Source organism: Grus americana, chromosome 1 (genome assembly GCF_028858705.1).
Source record: "Grus americana isolate bGruAme1 chromosome 1, bGruAme1.mat, whole genome shotgun sequence".
Classification (NCBI taxonomy): Eukaryota; Metazoa; Chordata; class Aves; order Gruiformes; family Gruidae; genus Grus; species Grus americana.
In genome coordinates this window covers 34,122,553-34,146,376 of record NC_072852.1, presented here as the reverse complement: position 1 = coordinate 34,146,376, position 23,824 = coordinate 34,122,553, and the positions used below count along the sequence as shown (strand labels likewise).

At 40.4% G+C, this 23,824-nt stretch overlaps 1 protein-coding gene across 3 annotated transcripts; it reads left to right on the top strand.

Moving 5' to 3' along the window:
* Positions 1-1,429: 1,429 nt before the first annotated feature.
* On the top strand, positions 1,430-22,306 carry TWF1 (twinfilin actin binding protein 1). 3 transcript variants are annotated; one of them, XM_054832634.1, is made up of 9 exons: positions 1,430-1,622; positions 4,935-5,012; positions 7,547-7,725; positions 9,579-9,674; positions 11,635-11,739; positions 16,395-16,520; positions 16,718-16,868; positions 17,291-17,412; positions 19,116-22,306. In XM_054832634.1, exons 1-9 carry the CDS (start codon positions 1,598-1,600, stop codon positions 19,284-19,286), a joined length of 1,053 nt encoding a protein of 350 aa, XP_054688609.1. In that variant the 5' UTR covers positions 1,430-1,597; the 3' UTR covers positions 19,287-22,306. The 3 variants fall into 3 exon arrangements, with proteins under 3 accessions (XP_054688609.1, XP_054688619.1, XP_054688629.1); XM_054832644.1 differs by lacking the exon at positions 7,547-7,725; XM_054832654.1 differs by lacking the exons at positions 1,430-1,622; positions 7,547-7,725 and adding an exon at positions 1,960-2,126.
* Positions 22,307-23,824: the final 1,518 nt, after the last annotated feature.

Below are 23,824 nucleotides of genomic sequence, written 5' to 3'. Positions count from 1 at the left end.
GGTGACGTGTCTCCATAGTGACTTTGTATTTGCTGGACAAGCATTACACAGCACAGCTCACATACTACAGTTAACAGTGCTATTTCACATTTCCCAAATAGGACACTAAATCCCTCACCCCATGTCTTTAAACTGGGGATCTGACAAAGCGCAGGCACCTGCATTTATCAACATAGATGACTTCAGAAATTCCTGAGCTGCAGCACTCTAGAGGCTGGGAAGGTGAGCCAGGGAAGGATTACCATGTGCTTCTATTCTCACCTGGTCCACTGGGCTAGATATTTAGTATGCCCCCTTACAGCATTTCTTATGTTCTCAGGTTGAATACAGACCCATAAAACCCCTCCAAAGTCCCAGGAATCTGAAGGAATCATCAGCATCAGGACATTACATTAAGTGCCGACAGCCCTGTTACCTCTGCAACTGCCTGCACATTTCACTCGTGGATTCTAATCCAGTCCACAGCACAGATTAAAAGGGCTGACTACAGTACAGGACACAGAAGCCATTTTTGAAGATGACACAGCACCCATCTTTTTGTCATCAGCGAATGGCGCTTCTCAACCTGTGGACAGAGATGCCTGTAAAAGACAGCTAGTAAAAGCAAACCTACCTTTAGAGCATGCTCAAATTCACAATGCGATACCTTCACCAGGAACTTTAAAAGAAAAAGTTCAGGGAAACTTTATCAACAGAGGCTGAAAAGGTGTAAAAGCCTTTGGCGGTGTGGATAGGCCACTCAATTCTCTGCCTGGATCCATGCCTTGCCAACACAGACAAGCATCTCAAATGCCAGATCCATGCTGAAAGAGAAATGTTCACTATTTCTGCTGATGCAGTGCCACCAAGTAGCAAACAATGCAAAATTAACAGAAAAACTGCCTTGTCAGGGGTAAGGGCTTGAGCTGACAGAGCCATGGTTCTGGGCTCTGCCCACTGATTTCTGGGCTCCTTATCTGGTGACTGTTTAACGCAAAATTCACAGTACACACAAGCAGCCTTATATCACACCTTGTGGCTCCTTCCCTGCTGCCCCAAGCAAGCCGGGACATCCCATGACAGACTCCTAGAGATCAGCTAAATTCTCCTCAGGTATTTGTCAGTACTTCGGCCAACAAGCAGCCCAGCGGGGCACTCGTCCCTTTCTGCCAGGGAAGCCGACGGCAGGCGCAGGGCCGGCTCAGGCCCTGCCCCGCTGCAGGTCGCGCCACACGCTCAGGGACGGCAGGTGAAGGCGGCGACAGACAGGACAGAGGAGGACAAGGCGGCACCGCGTCCCTGTTTTAAAGCCCCCAGAGGACGCGTCCGGGGGCGCCGAGGCGGGGAGCGGGCAGAGGGGAGGCGCGTCGCCGTGCGGGCCCGAGGAGCGCGGCTCGGCTCGGCTCGACACGGCACGGCCCGGCGGGGGCTTTGCTGTAGGGGGCAGCAGCGGGGCGGACCGGGGCCCTAGAGCTGGCCCGGCCCGGCGGGGCCCGGAAGGCGCCGCACTCCCTCCCGGCCGCTGAGTGGCGGCGGCGCGTCACGTGTGCGCGGCCGTGCCGGGCCGGGCCGTGCCGTGACAGATTCCACTGCCCCGGGCGCGGCGCGGCGGTGCGACATGTCCCACCAGACCGGTATCCAAGGTACCCGCGCGGCTCTCCCCGGCGTTCGCTGACCGACCCCTCCTCATCGCGGTGCCCACCTGTCCCTCATGACAGATGGACCCCCCTTCCCTCCTCTCACGCTTCCAGCCGGGCGGGAGGCGGGCGGAGCGCCTTTCCCTGCGGGTCGGGACGCGGGGGCAGGCGGCCGCTGTGGCCGTTTAACGGGCCGCTCCCGGCGGAATTTTCTCCCCTGCCGGGCTCTTTGTTCGCTGCTGGACGAGCCTGTCCTTTCCGCCGCGGGATGGCGGGGGAGGCGAGCTGAACGCAGGGGAGGGGGGGAAAACTGCTGCTGGCATCGGCCCCGGGCGGCCGCCGCTCCTCTGGGTCGGACCCTGAGCTTGTCCCCCCGTCAGGCGAAGACTCGCAGGCTTTCTCCGCACGGCTAACCGCGCCTGTCCGCCTTAGAGCGGCAGGGAGCCCGCCTGAGAAAACTATTCACGGCGGAAACCCATACATGGCGAGGAGGGCTCCCCCTTGGCTCAGGTAACTTCCCTGAGCGCAGGGTGTCCGGCTGCAGCGGGGTGACCGGTGAGGTGGGATCTGGCGCCCCGGGACTGCGGGCGCTCCCCGGGCACTTCCCGCCCTTGCTGGCTTTTGGAGAAGCTGTCGCCGGTTCGGGGTCGCCGCAGCGGGTTTGGGATGGGTTGGACAACACGGGAAATGCCGAGGGTGGCTGCCGGGCCCGTTGTAGCGGGAGCCCTGTGGAGAACGAGGAGAACCAGGAGCCCCGGAGTAGGGAAGCCCGCTAAAAAGCCCATCGCTGGAGGCCACAAAGGGGAAAAGTGTGGGGCAACCTTTTTTTTCCCCCGTGTTTCCAGGCCTTGGAGGGTGTGAGGAGCAATTAGAAGAAGACAGTGTATTGTTTCTCAGTGTTACCCGGTCCCCCTCCAAATCACAGAATTGCTAAGCAGGGATTATGCTGCAGGATTATGGGGGGGGGGTCGGGTTTTACTGTCTCGATTTCTGCAATCTGGTTGTTTGGTGACTAGTACTGTGTACTTTGCCTGCTCTCCCATATTTATTGTTGAAGGTGACTTTTGTCCCAGCCACGGCAGCTCTTAACTGCTCTTCTATTCCCTTTTTTGTCCGTTGGCTGCATTTGGTCTGCACCCTTTCATGTCTCTTTTTTTCCTTCCCCTGCATGCCAATCTCTGCTTTTTTTTTGCCTTTTTTTTTTCTGCTTATTGTTTTAAGTTCTTCAATCCTTCTCAGGCTGGAGATGCATCTGGGATAGCTTTTTACCCAGGCTGGGGAAAAATGTTATAGTGGCTCTTCTCTCCTGGCAATGCTGGAGGGAGGAGCAGAAGAATATCCTGTTGCTTACTGCAAGCAAGAAGAGTGGCTAAGCCTCTTCTGCTGGTCTCCTTCATGTCTTTGAGAATCTTTTGTCCTCTGAGAAGAGCTGTAGAGAACTCGGCAGCTTTCCTGCACAGATCCTGCCTCTGCAGCCGCTAATCAGAGCTCCTGTTTGCAGGAAAGCATCCGCTTCTGCAATTTGGAAGAGGAATAGCACTTGTTGTGCCGTTGCTGGCTTTAGCTACAAACAGGCTACTGTCACTCATAAACAATTGCAAGATTTGGCAGCATGGGCTGCTCTTTTCTGGAAACAGAAATGAAGTCATGGAGGCAGTGATATGTACCAGGCAGTTGCTAAAAGGACTGGACTTTCAAACAGGGCAGTGCAGATAAATAGTGTAGGAAATCGCAGAATGCATTGAGCTGTGGGGAAATACACTAGAATATGTTCACAGTCTTCTAAATAATTTTAAAATAATATTCCCTGTAAAATATTTGTGCAATAACCCCAAATTTCAATTCTGTAGGTCTCTGCTATGCAGAAAGTTTAAGTAGAAAATAATATCACTCTGTTGCGGATTTTAAAACCTTTATGAGAAAAAAAAACATAGACCACTTGATAGTGAGATGGTTTCTCAAATGTCATGTCTCAAAATGTTACTTCAGGAGCTGTCACTGTTCTGTTATTGGTGCAGGGACTGTTGTATTTTGTTCTTGTTTTGGTGTGTAGGGTTGAAATGAGAGAATAAAGAACAAAAAGGTAATAGACAAGAATAGGACAAAAAAAAGTCCTGGGGGAACCAGAAGGTCTAGAAAGTGGTACAGTGTTTCCATGCTGAATGAATGGTGAGGACCGGCAGAGATTATTAGAAAAACTGGCAGCAAATTACAGTGAGGGTCTGCACTGCTTAGTGGGAAGATGCTAACTGGGATGAAGCTGGGGTTGGACTGGTAACCTGATGCAGTTCAGTATGTTTAACACTCCCATGCCATTTTGGAATTTCAGAATGGGCCTGGACATCACTTCAATGGGCATAAATTTAAAATGTTTTGAGTATGAGCAGTAACGTTGCTGGATACCATCTGACCATCTGTTCAGTTGGCCTCAACCTGAGTATAAATAATCCTTTTTATTTGTTTCCTGGTTTAATGTTTGTTTTGCTGGTGCTATGCTGTATGATGTGGGATTACTTAAAGGACCAGCTTACAATAAATGTTCTGCAATAAATGCTGTACAAACCCCTGTCTATGGTATATTTAAACTGATTCACACTTGGATTATTTAGCAGAGCAGTTAAGAATGATCTGCACATGACTGGATCACAGTTCTTCAGTGCACTTAGGGAATTGAGTCTATCACGTTTGGAGTGTAGTGTCAATGTGAATTATGGCCATTGTAAAATATTTTTAGTTACTTCTTTGTAAATTCACTATAAAGCTATTCAGTTACGATAGGTTGGAGTTTGAACAATGTCATCAAGATAGATACAAGGAGATAAGGTAATATGAAAGATGAGCAATGAGTGTACTCTTCAGAGAGGTGTCCTCAGGAAAGACCGGCACTTTTGCCAGACAAGATCTAACATTTTCCTGGCAGGCATACAGTTTCTGTCTGAAAGTTTGTGCTAAGCCTGCAGACTTCATGAAACTATTGTAATTTGAGATGCGTCATATTTTTATTGTGTTGCTGTGTTAGCTCTGAAACCTGAGAGTGGTGATGTGATGTCACCTTTAATTTTCACAATGTTGAAAATCATACGGTATGCTAGAAAGCAGGACTGTTCTGTAATGTTGCCTGTCATCTTTTTGTGGCATGCCGGTGGCTGGAACAGTATGCAGCAGCGAGGGAACATCACTCTCATGTTCCTTTTTCAGTCCAACTTTATAGTGAAGGGCCAGCTGTACACTTTTCCAGGGTTGTTCTTACTTTCATGAATATTGTTTGTCCTAGGAAGTGAAATGTGTTAATTTGGTTGCTTTTATTTTCTTTTACAGCTAGTGGAAGTGTTAAAGACACCTTTGTTGGAGCCAGAAATGGACAATACAGGCTTTTAAAAATAGTCATTGACAATGGTTAGTCAAGTTTTAATCTTTTTCTCTGATTCTTTTAGATATTTTCCTACTTGTTTTAGTGACCTACATGTACAATTGTTCAAAAAACAAAACTCTGCAAAACTTAATGTTACTAAGGTTTTTCATATACAGAAAGCAAGATTTAAGTTTTGGTGATGCTTAACTTTTCAGTATGATGCTACTGTATTTTTGTATTTGCTTTTTTCTTCCAAATGTCATTTCATATTTTAGCAAGAACTGCTGTGTATTTCATATGGATAATATAAATGAGCTTACTCTTACCTTCTTACTAAGTAAAGAGTAGAGGGGAAAAAAAATCCACACCTGTGTAGTGTTTTGGCTCTTTGGTTACTTTCATTAGACGGAGAGATTCTTACAGAGCAGCTAGTTACTTTAGATGAAGTATAAATGTTATCTGCCTTTTATACTGGGATCAGCTGCATGTAGAAAATCCTATTAAAGCAGATGTTTAAGTAGTAATCTGGCTGCACAGAAAATATCTTTAAAAATCTGTAACTTGGTACAAATTTTCAAAGCTAAAACTGTTCCTTAAATCTCACGTATATGTATGAGTATAAAATTACATAATTTCTTGCAGAACTTGAGTTTGATCTTTTAATTTCTTGGCAAGTGATCAAGGCTGCAAACATTTCAAGATAGAATGCATAATTACTTTTTTTTTTAATAGCAAAGCTGGTTGACTGTTTAAGACACTTCATGGTTTAATTGATCTTTACAAGTATGTCAAATGCCCACCTTGGGTTTTTTGTTCTTTCTAGAGTTCATTAATTTACAGCACACTGAAATACCTGTTAGCTGGAGAAAGGCACATGTATGTACATGTACATACACATACATACCTTTATTGTTAGGTAAATAACCTACCGTTGCCGCCTTTGTGTTTGCTTTTCTTAGGAAGTCTGACATTTTAATATTGCTCTCATTAAGGAAGTGGCAATAGTAATATTATACAGAGGTCACTGTGATAAAGTCTCACTAGCACAAGGTAGCAAATGATGGCACACCATTAAATTATTTGGTTTTTGCATTAGGCAAGGTAAAACAATATACTCTTGTGTGTATGCTACTTTTTAATATGAAATGAAGCCTAGAATAAGATACAAATGGAAGACATTCCCCAATTTTTTCCTTTTGGTGTGTATGTGTTTGTGTGTATATATATGCATTTTGTCTCTATGTAGACAGACAGTAGGAGCAGAATCTAGTCTGTGATACTGTTTTCCACAGTTCAAAAAGAAACCTCTAAAACTCCCAGAATACTGGAAGAGAGACAGTTGCCTCATCTGTCTGCAGATGTCAGCGACTGCCCTTAGTCAATAGATAATAGTAAAATTGAGTTCTGCTAATCTGAGTTAATAAGAGAAGAGGTTTGCTGCTGGGCAATAGAGTTCCTCTGATTGTATTTTTCTATCTTAAACCCAAGTGAGTATAAAGCCACCGAGAGTGCAGAATTGGCAAGTACCTTCTGAATGCTCTGGTCTAGGTGTACAACTTCAGCTACTTTGCATCTAATTCAGAGAAGGGCCAAACACCCTCTCCCTGAGCTGTTCATGTTCTGTGGCTTACTGTGGTAGAGTGCCTTGCTCTGAAAGTTTTGCTGTAGAGGCATTTGTATGCTGTTGCACTTTTGTCTGAAGCTTTAGAAGTTCAGTCCTAGACTCTCAAAAGATATTTTGTATACTAGCTACTATGATGGTCCTCAAACTGTTGTAGGATCCCATTTAAGCAAGGTGTTTCTGTTTTGATTGTGGGGGCTATTAGTTTATTGGGAAGCTGACAGATGTTTTGAAAGACAGCATGCTAATACTTTCCTTTGGAAGCTGAGATGTGATTTATAAATAAGAGAAAAATCTTGTTGCTACAGCTGTTCACATAATTAAATCTCATATGAAGTATTCTATACAGACTTAAGCCAATTATACATAATAAACAACTTCAGTCATTTAAAGAGACCATAGTTATGAAGCTGTATTAGAAAGGTTTATCTACTTACATAGTCAAGTTAAAGTGATTCATGCAAGCATATTCATTCAAAACTCTTTTCACTGTATAACTGAGTTATTGACTCCTTAAAAGAGTACAAACACTAATATGTTATAGCAAGACCATCAATAATTCTGATTCCAAAATTTAAAATCTTACTTGCATCTTGTTTCTACTTAAGTATTCCAATTTAAAAATAAACTGGCAGAAGACAGTTTTTATTTCCCTTTGGTGTACATTATGTTAAAAACACTAACATCAGTCTTATGCCTTCAGATCAAAGAACTTGATGACAACTAGCACATTACTTCTCAACTATTTGTATTTGGGTTAAAGTAAGTTAGGGTTTGAACATGCACAGCTTTTGTAGGAATTCACCAGCTTTCACACTGACTGTTCTTGACTTCCATTCTTGTGTACATAATTACGAAAGATGAAGTGTCTGATTAACTGTTTATTGTAATTGCTAATTTTGAAAAACAGTATTAACTGTATTGTTGCTAACCTGTAGCTTTGGTTATTGGTTATAGAGCAGCTTGTTGTGGGATCCTCTAGGCGGCCAGTTGGATCATGGGAAAAGGATTATGATTCCTTTGTCCTTCCCCTTCTTGAAGACAAGCAACCATGTTATATATTATACAGATTAGATTCTCAGAATGCTCAAGGATATGAATGGATCTTCATTGCTTGGTCACCCGATCACTCTCCTGTGAGTAACAGTCATCAGAGACTTGATGTTGTGAATGATTTTTCAACAGTGCCATTTGATCTGAATTCTAGCATTGTGGTTTAACCCAGCAGGCAGCTAAAACAACGCAGCCATTCGCTCACTTCCCCCCACCAGTGGGATGGGGGAGAGAATCAGAAAAAAACCCTGGTAAAACTTGTGGGTTGAGATAAAAACAGTTTAATAGGACAGAAAAGGAAGAGAATAATAATAGTAATGATGATAATGGAAAAAAGAATATACAAAACAAGTGATGTACAGCACAATTGCTCACCACCCGCTAACCAAGGCTCAGCTAGTTTCTGAGCCACGGTCGTCCTCTGGCCAGCTTCCCTCAAGTTATATACTGAGCATGACGTCATATGGTATGGACTATCCTTTGGCCTGTTTGGGTAAGCTGTTGGGTCCCAGCTGTGTCCCCTCCCAGCTTCTTGTGCACCCCCAGCCTCCTCGCTGGTGGGGTGGTGTGAGAAGCTGAAAAGGCCTTGACTTGGTGTAAACATTGCCTAGCAACAACTAAAATGTCAATATGTTATCAACATTATTCTCATCCTAAATACAAAACACAGCACTATATCAGCTAGTAGGAAGAAAATTAGCTCTATCCCAGCTGAAACCAGGACACCTAGATATGAAGGAAAAGGATTTCAGGAATGAAGCATTCCTCAACCTTCCCCTCACTTTCCCCCAAGAAAACTGGGAAAACATATTTCTTGAAGCTGATTGAGGAGCAATATCAGTGGGTCTAGATGGAGTGCAGCTGATCCAATTTACCTCTAGCCTGACTGGAAGAGACAAGACAATGTTTTTGCCCTGTTTGTCTGTCTTTCTGTCATGAAAGTGTTTCATGAAAATTCATGGAAGGATATAGGACAGAAATCTCAATGGGTGTTATCACAGAGAGAAGGATTACAGTGGGAGCTCAAGCTGTTTATTCTATTTGGCTTGTCGGCTGCCCAGCTGGCACTTGTGGATCTGTGACCTGCTACAGAATATACTGTTTCTTAGTCAGTAGTTAGAGAACATGGGAGGGAACTGAGGTTAGAGTTAAGGATTTCTAGGAGAAACTAGTACAGGTTCTGGGAATGTGAGATAAATGAAGACAGTAAAGCTATTCCAATATTCCTACTACTTTCACTAGCACTTAGAAAATATTAAGACACCAAGAGCTGGAGTGCATAAAAAAGATTAAGTGGAAAAGGTGAGGTATTGTGGTAAGGGTGGCATGACGGTGAAATAAGGTGGAAAGATGGGACTGTTGAGAGAGGAATAAGTGACTATGTTAGACACACGTTCGTAGGGAGCAAACATCATTAGATCTTCTACCCCCAGAAAATTTAATTTTTTTTTCTGCTCTGTAGTTGAACCAAAACTATCTGGAGTCACTATCAAATAAAAAATAAAAATAAATTATTTGCAGTCTGCTCTTTGTCTGTCTGTTGTATCCATTAGTACACAGACCAGTGACAAAAGATCTAAACAGTTGTGGGTTTTCCCATTTAAAACTAGTAAAGATTCTGTTGCCTTTTTTTCCATTAAAAAAAGCTCATACTCTTACTAAAGCTGCAATTTAGTTTTGAAATTACTTTGATAATAATGCATAGTATCATGCCCTTGAGAATTTAATAGTGTGTGTTAATATCGTGATCCAGAGCTCATCCTGTGGAGTTTATTAAGAATTACAACTTCATAATGCAGTTTCAACACTTGACATTTTTGTTCAAAAAAGAACAAATGTTAATGGACTTGGTACACCAACATGCTAGATTCTCTGTGTACACCAAAGAAAAGAAAAAGAACCCAAACCAAAGCAACATTGTTTTATTATATGCTAGGTTCGTCAAAAAATGTTGTATGCAGCAACCCGAGCAACACTTAAGAAAGAATTTGGAGGTGGTCATATTAAGGATGAAGTATTTGGAACGGTACAGGTATGTTTTTCTTTTTAAAGTCAGCACACTGACTTTAAATACTAAATATAGTAACTGATGTTACTGGTATGAATTTGTGATGTTTCTGCTCTTTTTTTGATGAAGGAAAAAAGAGTTAAAAGCTATGTGTATAATTCTAGTGTTAAAATGTAACTGCTCTTATTTGAACAAGTAGCTAAGTATATTTAACTTCAGGATAAGAAGTCCTTGCTTCAAATGGTTATGAAAACTAAATAATCTAGGAATAATAGGAGCATCTCTTAATCTCACTGCATGCATGTGAATCCTCTAAAAGCTGTAACGCTGTAACTTTCAGGCCGATTGTATACACAAGCCATTTTGGATGTATGGTGCTCAATCAGAAGTGGGCTAGAACAGTAATTTGAAAGCTGTTAACATACACAAGCCATTTTGGATGTATGGTGCTCAATCAGAAGTGGGCTAGAACAGTAATTTGAAAGCTGTTAACATCTGAAAACAAATGTTTGTATCTTAAACTAAGCTGTCAGCTCTTTAGAGTCTGACCATAAAATGTAACGTGGCTGCCATCGTAACTTATGGAAACAGAATTTTAGTAGCTACTGATTTGTTCAATGAAAATACTAATAGTTGACTGTTCACTCATGGTAAGATAATGGGAAAGTGCATGTGTGAAATCTAGCAAGCTTCTAAGGGATGTTGCAAAGCCTGCAAGTGCTGTGCATGTAAGGAAACAAAAGGCTACTGCATTACCTTGGTTTCTTTGGGAAATAAGTCTTGCATGGTTGTGATGTCTGCCTGTTTCCCAGGCAGACATCAGACAGTCCTGACTTTTTAATCCATTGCCAATTTTAAAGAAATGCTAGTTTAAAAGTTCTCAAAGATGCAGAATTCCTATAGCTTTCATGAAAACTGATGATTACTTAGAGCAAGTACTGAGTTGCTAAGAGGGTTTACTGGTAGAGGTCATATTGTTTTTTTTCTTGCCCATTCAATCAACTAGTCTCTCACCGTCACTTGCACCAAACCATTAGCAGTCTATGTAATATGTAGATTTTGTGTCTAGCCCTACAACTCAGAGCCCAAGTCTGAGCTTTGTTAGACACAAGGGTGGTTTAGTTGCAACCGGCTCTGTTATCCTGGTCGAACCTGGTTATGGTCCCACCTGCTACTTCACATGTATTAACCTCAACATCTCTGGGCTCCAGAAACAAGGCATAATGGAATATTGGCACTGGAAACTGTATTTGGGAAGGTCTGTCTCTTTCAGAAAGGGAAGAGCTCAGAAGGAGCTTTGTCTTTCTCCTCAGAACTTGTGTATAAAATCACATTCATATGATTGCATAAAGTCCTGCCCTTTTCTGAGTGACCACCTTAACAGTAAAAACACAACGGTATTTGCCTCTGGTATCAACCTCTTTGGAGAGGGCCACAAGTGACACTGAGTATTAACAAATTCCCCAAAGTGGTTATCAGAATTCATCACTTCTGTGACATTGCATCCTAAACTATTTGCAGTATCACGTGCCTACTCCCTGTCCTAAGGTAGCATTTCTGTTTCCCATTTTTTAGGTAGAAAACTACCAATAAGTCTAGGCATGCAAAATTTATAAGAAAATAGATTTTTTTATTATTATTATTTATTTATTAGAATTGTGGCAATTCTGTGAGATTTTGTCCAAAAAGGCTGAATAACTTCATGCACACAGTCTTCATTAATGCTAATTTTTGAATTAGCAAGGTAATTGAGGTCTGACTGTGGAAATGCTGCTCATGGTACAATTGGGTACAAGAGCAGTCCAGTGGACCCTGCTGTACGGGAAGATGAGCTGAATTTACACATGCACCTGCACTTGTAATCCATTCAAATAAAAAGACCATAACTGTATGGGAGGTAACTGCTTTTCTTAGGCTGCATAGAACATCTTTGAAGAAAACTTTTATTATAAAAACATAATCAATATTGATATTGTGCTTTCAGGATGATGTTTCACTGAACGGATATAAAAAATATTTGATATCACAGGCCTCCCCTGCACCTCTGACTGCAGCAGAAGAGGAACTTCGACAAATTAAGATTAATGAGGTATTGCAATGTCTTCAAGCATGGGCGGGAAACTGGGTGCAGTGTTCCAAACGTATTGTAGGGAAAAAGTCTTTCTAGGGTAAAAAAGAGCAGAACAGAAAATGGAAAGTTTGAGAAAGTTTGAGTGAACGAGAATATAAATTTATTTCTCACTGAGTTAGAACTGCAGGATGATTATGGCTGGAGTTGAAGTGGCGTGATCTTGCTGAGTTTGCAAGGCGTAGTGTCTGAGTCAGAGGCCTCGCAACTGCAGAGCTTAATTGTTGCAACTTTGGCCCTTAACATGCTTTTAATATCACTGGATGTGCTTCATTGTGAAGGGTGACTGAGCACTGGCACAGATTGCCCAGAGAGGTTGTGGAGTCTTGGAGATCATAGAATCATAGAATCCTAGAATGGTTTGGGTTGGAAGGGACCTTAAAGATCATCTAGTTCCAACCCCCCTGCTGCGGGCAGGGACACCCTCCACTAGGCCACGTTGCCCAAAGCCATCTGGACAGAGATCTGGGCAACTGGCTCTAGGTGGCCCTGATTGACAGGGTGGTTGGCCAAGATGACCTCTGGAGGTTTCCTTCCAACCCCAACCATTCTGTGACTGCCCACATACCTTTCCCATGGTGGCAGAAATCGCAGAGAAAAAACGAAATAGCAACTGTTGCAGTGAATGATTGCCAGGAGTATTTCAACAGCCTTCTTCCTAAAGGAAACGTACTTAGCTTCCTGCACCAGTGCACTTGTCTTTAAGACTGAGAGGAAGTCAATGGAATTCCAATAAAAATAAAATAGAAATCCTAAACAAGTTGTTAGTCCTTTTAAGAGACTGATTTGCTTTTCTACAAACACTTTATAGAAAAGCTTCTAACAAATGCCTTTAACCAAGTAATTTGATGATTGCCAGCTAGCTAGTAACTGAAAAGTTTCAGAGGATTCTTTTCTCACATTTTTCCTTCACTTGATCACTGTTTGTGTTCAGACATGTATTAAAATAGGTCATGTGCTGTTCTTATTAGTTCTTTAGGCTTGTATTTTGCAGCCATGGTACATGTGTTTGAAATATGGTTTGTTTCTGCAGCTGGATACTATCAAACCATTGTGTTACACGTAGCTCTGTGTCTTCTCTTACATTTTCACTTTACTGTGCTTTTGCTGCAACTTCTGTTGTTTATTGACTTTTTTTTTCCCCAGTGGTGTGTTTTGTTATTTTCCATGTCTAGTTTTGGTTAATCCAATGTAGAAATGCATTCATCATCATCAAACACTGCATTTTACTTGAACAGCTTTAAAAAAACCAACGCTAATGAATGTAAAACTTATGTGGTATTGATTATCACTTCTGGTATTAGTGTTATCTCTTATGCACTACATACGTTGTGCTTGACAGCTGATTCATGCAGACTAAAACTTTATGTGCTATTATGAAACGTCAGCAGCAATAGCTGTGCTTTTCAGAGATACATAAACTGTAGATTGCTGCCATTTTGGCTTTGTTTTAAGCATCTTGCAATACATAACTTACGTCATTTCTCTCTTCATTGTTTCTACCATTATGAAGCCTGTAATTAGACTCAGAAATCTAAAAGCTTTCTGATTTAAAAAAAAATAAAAAATTGAGTTTTCTATATGTATATTATTTCATAATTACCCTGAGAAATATTTTACTGGGTCAGATCAAAGGATCACCTAGTCTGCTGTCAAGGCCCTGAGTGAACAACAGCAGAAATCTAGGAAGGGTGTAAGAGCAGGGCAAGGTGGCCATGATAATTCCCTTGAATATTCTTCTGTTGCCTCAATGTTTGCAGGTAGGGATCTTCTAGAGCAAGAGATGATGTCTTAGTATATAATTGTTCTCAATGAGTTTTTCATCTATCATCTAGTCTTGTCGTTTTTCTAAATCCACATAAAGTTTTTGCTGGCCACAGATCCTATGGCAGTGTATTCCACAGCTTGACAAAGTACTACATAAAGAACCACTGTCTGCTATCTATTAGTTTATTCTGATATCCCTATAGATTGTGTGGGCAAGGCAGAGAAAAGTCATTAAGTCATTCTTCAGTTTCTCCCTCCCCTTTGATAAAGCCAACCATATCCCAGAAAGCCAACCATATCCTGGGCTGTATCAAAAGAAGCATGACCAGCAGGTCGAGGGAGGTGATTCTCCCCCTCTACTCCACTCTCATGAGACCCCACCTGGAGTACTGTGTCCAGCTCTGGGGTCCTCAGTACAAGAAGGACATGGACCTGTTGGAGCGAGTCCAGAGGAGGGCCACGAAGCTGATCAGAGGGATGGTGCACCTCTCCTGTGAAGACAGGCTGAGGGAGTTGGGGTTATTCAGCCTGGAGAAGAGAAGGCTCTGGGGAGACCTTATTGTGGCCTTTCCATACTTAAAGGGGGCTTATAAGAAAGATGGGGACAGACTTTTTAGTAGGCCCTGTAGCAATGGGACAAGGGGTAATGGTTTTATGCTAAAAGGGGGCAGATTCAGACTAGATATAAGGAAGTAATTTTTTACCATGAGGGTAGTGAAACACTGGAGCAGGTTGTCCAGAGAGATGGTAGATGCCCCCTCCCTGAAAACATTCAAGGTCAGGTTGGACACGGCTCTGAGGAACCTAATCTAGTTGAAGATGTCCCTGCTCATGGCAGGAGGGTTGGACTAGGTGACTTTTAAAGGTCCCTTCCAACCCAAACCATTCTATGATTCTATATCCATGGACCTCTGTTTTATTCCTTACCAGTTGCCTATTCTGAGCTGAAGACTCCTAATCTAGGTGGGTTTTCCTCCTAAAGAAGGCACTCCATACTTCTGATCCTTTTGCTTTTCTCTACAGTTTTTCCAGTTCTGCTATGTAATTTATGAGATAGAGAGATGGGGAGGCCAAAACTGCATGTGGTATTCAAGATGCAGGCTGATATATACTGATATCTACAGTGCGTAATGATGTGTTCTGTTCTCTGCTCTTTTTCTAACAATTTGTAACATTTCATTTGTGGCTTGGAAGTTTTGGAGTTTTTTGTTTTGTTTGGTTTTTTTTTTTCCCAAGACTGGCCACCGGGCTTATATTTTCAGAGATATTCAGTGTGACCTACAAGGTCTTGCTCTTGAATGGTAGTAGCTAGCTCAACCTCATCACCTCACAGGCAGAAGAGAGGGTTTGTTTTCCTTTCCCTCCACAGGAAATTTCATCTGCCATTTTATCCACTGCTCAGCAGGCATCACTAACAAATCTTATAGTGTGAATTAAGTATTTTTAATTGACTTAGGTGGTTTTGTTTTGCTTTAATGGTCTGAAATATGTTGCAGTATGGACAAGTAGATTTTGTTCATTTTCTTAAACCTGGAGTTATGCTGAGTTTCTTCCTTTGCCTATCCTCACACTTCATAGCATGTTTTTATGTGTTTTTTCTTCTACTTGTATTTTAGTATGGTTTATATGGTACGGTATTTTATCATGGCTTATTACTTTTGTGTTGCCTATTTTATGTTTATTAATCAGGCTCTTATGCAGATATATTTTGAAAATATTTTTAATGTAAACTTCTTCATAAATTTATCAATCTTAATACAAAAGTGAGCTCTTCCACATGCTTTCTTCTCTTTCCTTGTTGCTGACAAGCTGTTCCTTAAAATGTGAAGCATAATTTAGTGTTGCCCCAAGTATCTTTTTTATTGTTTTATCAGTTTTTCCTATTTCATTAGCATCTCTTTTTAATTAAAGCTGAACATGTTCTCATTGATAGATCTAAGACCCACACTTTGTACACTTTTCTGACTTTTGCTGCTTCATCACCAGTGTTAAATGTATTGTGAAATTATAAAAGGAAGCCAATATAGTCAACAGCTAATACTTGGACAGTAAGTTCAGACTTGGGAAAATGGGAGGCCAGAGCCTATTTTGCGAGAAACTGCATGAATGTTAAGATAAACATAAATTGTTGAAAAATGGCTTTAAAATAACTATTATTTTCTCTCCAATAATTTGTGACTAACTGAATAATGAACAATTGTCTAGACTGCAGTTACCCTGGATTTTTTTACTTTGTGTTAGACCTTCTAGAAGTCAAAAATCAAGATTTTGTTTATTTGCTTGCTTTCTTTTTGGTGTAGGCTTTTGGGGAAAGGGTGTTGAAGCAGGAGGGAGGGAAGTTGCTTTGCTTTTCCTTCAATATCAGTTTGTCTCATAAGATATAATTTCTTCCTTCCTCTGAAAATTCTGACTCCCTAGAAATGACATTGGTATGTTTTGAACTAAAAGTTTTCGAGATACAACAAAGTTTATAAGCAATATTATCAGTTCAAAAGTGTAACACAGCATATGAAAATCAAGCTCTTTCCTCCTGGCTTACTGTATCTTTATATCAGAATTTAACTTAGAGCTTCTTCACTGACATTTGAGTCTGATGATTCTGTTGGCTCTGCAAAGCTAGCTGTTTCAGACATACGGAACTGTTTTCAGGCTAGTAAGCAAACACAACCTGTAAATTAAAAAATCCAAATGTGTTGTATATGGGCATGATCATTTAGCATAGTTTATTCTTGGAATAGCTACTGCTAACTCTGTGTGTAACCATATGCAATGCATTGTCAGTTATTGTATGAAACCAAACAAATGCTTGCAAAGGTTTCTGTTTACATCTCAGTTGACTTGTGTTCCAGGTACAGACGGACGTTGGTGTAGATACCAAGCATCAAACATTGCAAGGAGTAGCATTCCCCATTGCTAAAGAAGCTATTCAGGCTTTGGAGAAATTGAAAAATAAGAAACTCAATTATGTGCAACTGGCAAGTATAAAATACTTTACTATTTTTTAATAGTGAGTATAAAATAGATTACCTGCACATTAAACAATGTGCATTGCTGATGTACACAGATAAATTACCATCTTGTATTAGATTAATTCAATTTTTTTTCCCATCCTGTCATGTTCTCTGGTTTGCTTTCTGTGTATTAACTATATTCAGATTTGCTTTGTTAACAGCAAATTGATATGAAAAATGAAACTATTATTTTGGCCAACACACTTCATACTGAACTTAAGGACTTGCCAAAAAGAATTCCTAAGGATGCTGCACGTTACCACTTTTTCCTGTACAAACATGCCCATGAAGGAGACTATTTGGAATCCATAGGTATGAGAAAATTTCCCAATATGAAATTTCATTGGCTTGTTTCAAGTACTTCAGTAGTTTTGAGGCAGAGAGAAAGATGTGTCATAAAAGTAATCTGTCTGTCAGCATGATCATAAATTTCAGTCATTGGGTTGTGAAACTGACTTCTGAAGAGTCCTTCTGTGTAGAAAGCAGTAGCTATCACTTTTGATTACAAACACCCATAAAACAGTTGTCATGTAAAATCATGAAGATACTGGCCATTCTCTCATCCCCCATTTGAAATTAAACACTTACTGAAGAAAAAAAGATCCAGAATGGCGTTAGATTTTTCCCTTTCAGACTGCATAGTTGATTTGCAATGCCTCTCTGCTGTACATGATTTTATGATACAGGTTTTGATGGCGTGTAGTTACGGTCTGATTTGTGGTTTTTTTCTGCAGTTTTCATCTACTCTATGCCAGGGTATACCTGTAGTATACGAGAACGAATGCTCTACTCTAGTTGCAAAAGTCCACTGTTAGAAATTGTAGAAAGACAGTTGTGGATGCAGATAATTAGAAAGGTAAGTACACTGGGTATACTTGTATTTTCTCCATCCCACTGTTCCTTTCTTAACATCTGACTTTAACTGTCTCTGCCACCACCTTCTATAAACAATGAAAAGTGTTATGTAACTAGTAATGTTTGTCCTGAACACGAAATACTTCTTGATAAAGCTCCAGGTACAAAGTCAAGCCATGGAAGCTTTTCTCTGCTTCATAATTTTTCAGAGCTTTAACAAACATATCCTTGTGTATCAAGGGAGTGTCTGAGAGTACTTTGAAGGACTACTTAGAACTAACATGATTTCTTACTAAAAGGGCTGTCAGATTTTGGACCACAGCACATTGCTGTTGTTGAACACTAAATTCCTTTGAAGCCAAGGTTATTTAAGGATTTTCAAAATAATTTCAAGCTGCAGTTCTGGAACTTAAAACTGCTATCTTAGGAGTCCTTGATGGGGCAACCAAGGATTTGCAAGTAAGCTGATCTTTTGACATTGTATAGATTTTACTAGTATGCAATAAGTTGCTCCTCACCTCCAGAGCAGAGACCATAGGAATGGTCCATTTATGGAATATGTGCCCTATGGTTACATTCTTAACACTTGTGCTGTAAATTTAGAAAAACTTCGAGACTTGGTTTCTGTGAGGAAACATATATGTCTACCTAAAACTCAGCAGATTTAATACTAACCATTTTTACTGAGGCGGCATGAATTTAGTAGATTATCACTACGTGGTTTTTTATGTAATTATTTCTCAGAAATTTCCTCTCTACAATGAAATAAATGCACCACGTGACTCCTGAAATTCCTGTAGACAGATTTCTGAAGCATGTACTTGTAACAGCAATACCATGGCTGGCAAGTCCGTCAAGTGCTATGGTTGGCAGGCCATGAAGTGTTGAATGCTCAGCAGAGCGGGGCCAAAGCATTTCTCTGAATTCTACATTCCTGCAATTCTAAACAGTGGGGTTTGGCCTGAGAACAGTATTTTCTTTCCATTCAGGTTTATATGCTTACATTTTGAACACCAAAACAGCCCCCTCTTTGGTTCATTAAACTTATTTTAGCTTGCCCCTGGCTTGAATACTTGCTGAGTTGCAGTAGCCAGCTAATCATATAAGCTGTTTGTACTCCTCCCCTTCTGTCTCAAGAGACAACAATGTGTATGCACGCTGCTTTTACAATTAGTGTTTAAAGCATGTTTTAGTGAAAAATTTTAATTCTTAAAATGTGGAGATTATGTTGGGACAATGAAAAGTGTTTATTTTGGAGAGGAGAATTAAGAAAGGAAATTTTAGTTCTGGAGATCCATGTGCTGCTTTCTTATCTTTTATTAAGGAAGTAACCTTACAGATGAGTAAATAATCACTTGTTTCCACATGGAATGTGTACTCCTAGTTAGTATTAACATGTACACTGTGCTAAAGCTTGGGACAGAGAAAGTTTCTTGGCATATATACTGTGTAGTTGTGCTTATATTGCAGGAAAAATAATTAAGTCAAATCACATTCAATACTGGTAAGAGTATAGTGGATTCTCAGAAAAGCTATTCAAGATTGCTCAGGGCATTAGGCACAAGTTGGAGAACATTTCATGCTAGGCTCTGAACATTATTGCACATATGGTTTAATATAGCATTTAGAGCTGCAGCAAATTTTCAAAATGTTTTTAAATATGTCTTTAAGATGAATATGATAAATGTTGGGTTTTTTTCCCAGATTGAAATTGATAATGGTGACGAGTTAACTGCTGACTTTCTTTATGAAGAGGTTCATCCAAAACAACATGCTCACAGACAAAGTTTTGCTAAACCAAAAGGTCCTGCAGGGAAGAGGGGAATCCGAAGACTGATTAGAGGTCCAGCAGAGACTGAAACACCTAGTGATTAGAAGCTGTTTTTGCATTTGTTATAAAGTATTACAGTAAGAAATGAAATTCTGGCTTTTGATAATGAACTGAAATCATTCCATTCATAGATGCTAGGGGGCAAAAAAAGGCTCTTTTTACTCTTCTCTTTTCTGACCTCAACAGTTTTTATATTGTTACATGACATTTGTTGACCATGTTTTATGACATGTGGAAGAGCTAATTATTTTAAAGCTACAAGAGGAAAACTAAGGTAGTCCCCCTTTATTTTAAATTAGAATCCATTATTTAATAGCTGTACATGCGATCATAAACTTTGCAGACATAAGACCATTAAGCCTGTGTATTCTGTGGTTAAGTTGCAGCTGCATGCCTAGCTACAAACCTGTGTTCTTGTGAACAGCCTATTGATAATCCTGAAGACTCTCCATGTGAAAAGAGCTGAAGGACTATATGGCATTGTCCCAGATAAATCTTTCTTTTTCCTTGTCACTCTTATGGACAATGTACAACAGAAGGTTTTCTTCTGGTTTTGATATGATGCATTGCTGGGGTTTGTTGTTGTTTTGTTTGGTATTTTTGTAATAGAAAAGAAACTAAAATCAGTTATCATCAATTAATGTAAGTGTTCAGGAATAGCTCAAGATTTTCCCATGCAAAAGCATGGTCATTTCAAATTTATAACTAATTTTGTGGAATTGTGTTTTAAAGAAATTGACATAAAACCACTATGGCTTTTCCAGACTTCTATACCACTTGTAAGCCTTACATATGAAGTACTGAATGACCAAGTAAAAGGTGATTAAAAGTGCATGAGTCAGTATACTCAGTAGATTATGGAGCTGCTTTCAAAGCAATATGCTTAAAGTTTCTAATAAATAATTGATTATCTGTGCACTTGGATCTAAAACTGTGTAAATTCAGTAAAAATTTAAATAGACTTGCTTCATAATGGTGAGTTATTCTGGAGATCCTAGTGTGCTTGCAGTACCAACTGCAATTTTAACTTTCCAGGTATTCTGAAAATGACTTTTCCTAAATGTTCAAACTTGGATAGTAACTTAAATCTGTAACAAAATCCAACTAGGTCTTGAATAACTGCTGGCAGCACCTGGTTAAGTTTAAGATTTTGTCTTTTTTTTTTTTCCTTCCCTTCTCCAAAATACTAAAATCAGCCAGAATAGCCTAAATTTGATTGAACCATGAGTAATGTGTTTAATAGGAAGACTAAGTTATTTTAATTAGTGCATTAAAGAAGAATTAGATGTGGAAATCAAGTATTGGATGACCGTAAATATTTAAATTTGTGTAATGAGGCAAATACTAGTGGATAGATTATATTCCCCAGTGGGGACTTGCTTTTTAGTGTCTTGTATCTGAGCTTTGAGGGTTTTGAATTTTTTATTTTTAAAGCTACATGGGAGTTGCAAGTCTTGGTTCGTTGCATATTATCATAGGTGCTGGGTGTACACATTATATAGCTGAATCACGTGTTTACCTGGTGGGAGACAGATTTTAACCTAGTTTTGTAGGGAAATAATGCTTTGACACTACTAGTTCCTGATAAAATTTGTTTTATCTTATATAGTATTTTGTTTGGAGATACTAGCTTGTTATTGACGTCTGAGATTGCACTATATAATGTGAAGATTGCAATAGTTGTTGGTTTTACTGTGCTTTTTTATATGCAGCAGAAATTCGACACCTCAGCTTTTTTCATTTAATCTTATACACTACATCCATCCAATTCAATAGCTCTTGATCCTCTGCTAATCTCCTGCTTGCCCTTAGCTCCTGTATTCTTTTTCTGCCTCTTGCCGTCCCCCTCCAGGGCAAGGAGCTGGCCCTTGGAGTGTTTCTTCTACGTACTACTACCCGTCAGGCAAGTGTCACTGTTTTTTAAATATGGCCAATATGTGTGCGGGTCATTGTGCACCATAATTCAATGTATTTTTAGTTGAACTCCGAATCTTTTCGGCACACCTAATTCACTTTGGGGTTTTGGGGTTGGTTTTTTTTCTTTTTTTAAGAAAAACCTTTCAGTGTAGCAGTTAAAAATTACCACTAGAGGGGTTTTTGTTTGAATTTAGTATTCCTGCCCATGTGTCAGCTGTAACAAGTGCACATAAATTTTTACACTTATTTGAGCCAGTAAAGAAGTTCAGCTTTTTAATACCGAATGTTTTAAATAATGAATGGTCTGGCCTGGTATGGTTATGTGCACATTATGTTTTGGGTGGGTTTTTTCCTAACCCTGCCCTAGGCAGCTGAGGGTAGGAGCTAGAAAGCTTCATCTGGAGGGTGGTGAGAGCTGGTCAAGTGATTATGCAAGGGCGTTCATAACAAGCTGCGGGAGAGTTCGGCCCAGACCAGACATTGTGAGTTCTCTTACTTGAAAATATTCAACATGGGGGTACAAACTCCTGACCGGCCAGCAGAGAGTCACGTCCAGAGCATATTTCCCCCTTGATACAACAGAGAGTTGTATCAAGTCTTGCACTGCTGACTGCCTCTCCAGTAGCTACTCTCCTGACAAAGCAATAAGCATCGTCTGGTCTTTTTGTGAGATCTGTCACGTTTACATCTGCGTTGCTGCCTCATGTAACACTGTTAATGAATGTTCAGAGCCAGCACAAAATGAGGGCATTAATGAAAGATACTCCTTTACTGTCTCTGATCATTTACTAATTGAAAGTGTCCATTCAAAATTGTTGTTGGCCTTCATAAAGCCCAGAAGCAATGCAGTTGCTTGCAGTTAACTCACAAGCTATTAAATAGTTGTTAAATAACATGACAGGTAATTATTTCTGAAATGTTTGTGTTGCAAGGTAGGGAGAATTTGATGTTTTAAGACACTTCTATCAGAGGTTTGTAAAACTAATCAAGGTAATAATTGCTCTATTACTTAGAAACACTTCAATAAAGGAAACTTTTGATTCACGGTGTCTATGTATTCAGTGAAAACCACCTTCAGATGCTAAAATTAACTAAGTTTACCTTATCTATTTTGTAATTTACTTTATAAATAAAGATTGATGCTTTATTTTGGTGTTGTCTGAATCATTTCATAATCTTTTTGACAAAGATCCATATTCTAACATCACGACATGTAGGAAACAGGCAGTTCCCAAGGGACTAGAAGGCAGTATAGAAGCAGTTGCAGGGTAAGAAGGGAGGTGGACAGAAACAGAATTCCTGGCTTTGCAACTGGAGAAAAATCAGTCTGTTAGAAACTGCTACTTTCCTGTCGCTTTATGGAAGCAGCACCAAGGCCTCTGTAGCAGGATCCAAGTGTGTTCATCTCTTGAGGTTTTTGTGCTTTCAGTAATAAGGCCCTTCAAAAGTTCTTCTGTCCTTTTAAAATGCTGAAGTAGTTGATTAGTCATTTAACAGTTCTATCTGTTGTTACTTGCTCAGCATGAGGTAGTATAATTAAACTATTCAAATGATGTTGTTCCATTAATGTTTTTTGTCTAAACTGAAAGTAGTTTGCTTGAAGTCTTCCTTTTGCTCTCAAAATACATGCTGAAAAGAACATCCAGTGGTTTGGCTTTTCTTTTAACTATCCTGTCAACACACCCCCGTGGGGAAAGTGGAGATATGGCAATTTTGCAGTTGAAAGAAGGAACTTTGAAGATGTGTTGAACTAGGATTTAAGGGAATAATTTAGATGTGAAATGCTACACAGGAAGAAAGCTATTGCTGGAAGAGGAGCAGGGAAGAGGCTAGGCCTCTGAGCATCAATCTCAGCAGCACTGTTAGTTGCCTTTTGGTCAGCGGGTGTTAGAGCTCTCAGCTGGCCAGCCCAAATATAAAGATGAGGTAATTCTTCCCATTTCAGTAATATGAAGTACTATGGCTGGTAAAAGGTGTGTTGGCTCAAAAGGCAACTAGACAAACTGATCAAAGAAAATTTGATAGAGGCTTAATAACTAATGAAGACCTCACATCCTTTTCAAAGTTAACGAGCTGCAAACTGTACAAAGCCATCAGATTCCAGTGCAGTATCTCTGCATGTCCTGTTCTTGCATTCTTCCCTCAGCAGCCCCCAACAGCTCGTGTCCCAGCCCAGGGGCTGTGCAGACCCCCATGGCCTGACCCACAACAGCCATTGTTGCCACCTGCTGTGGCCAAGGATAGAGCTGTTACCCTTCCTGAGAGGTTCCCTTAACAGCACTTTTCTTTGGCTCATTAGCATTTTAGCCTGCTGCTGCTTTCTAGAGTGTCAGTTGGAATTGCAGTAAATCACTCTTGCTATTTTTTGTTCATACTTCCTTCAGGGGGAGACTAAATTGCTGTATGGTACAGTTCTCTAGACCCTTACCATGCAAAAGGCTGGCTCTTGCCCTGAGGACACCAATCCTTGGACGCCCGCTGTGGCCCCTTCCCTGCCAAGAAGGACCTAGGCCAGCCACTTTAGCTCTGCCTCTGTCCCAGGAACACCTCCCCTGCGCAGCTCTCTTCGCCCTCCAGAACCATGCCGTTTCCTCTCACCTCCAGTTCTGTGGAACTAGGTCATCCCTTTACTCACAAAGAACTGGAATGGCTGAAGTTACCAATT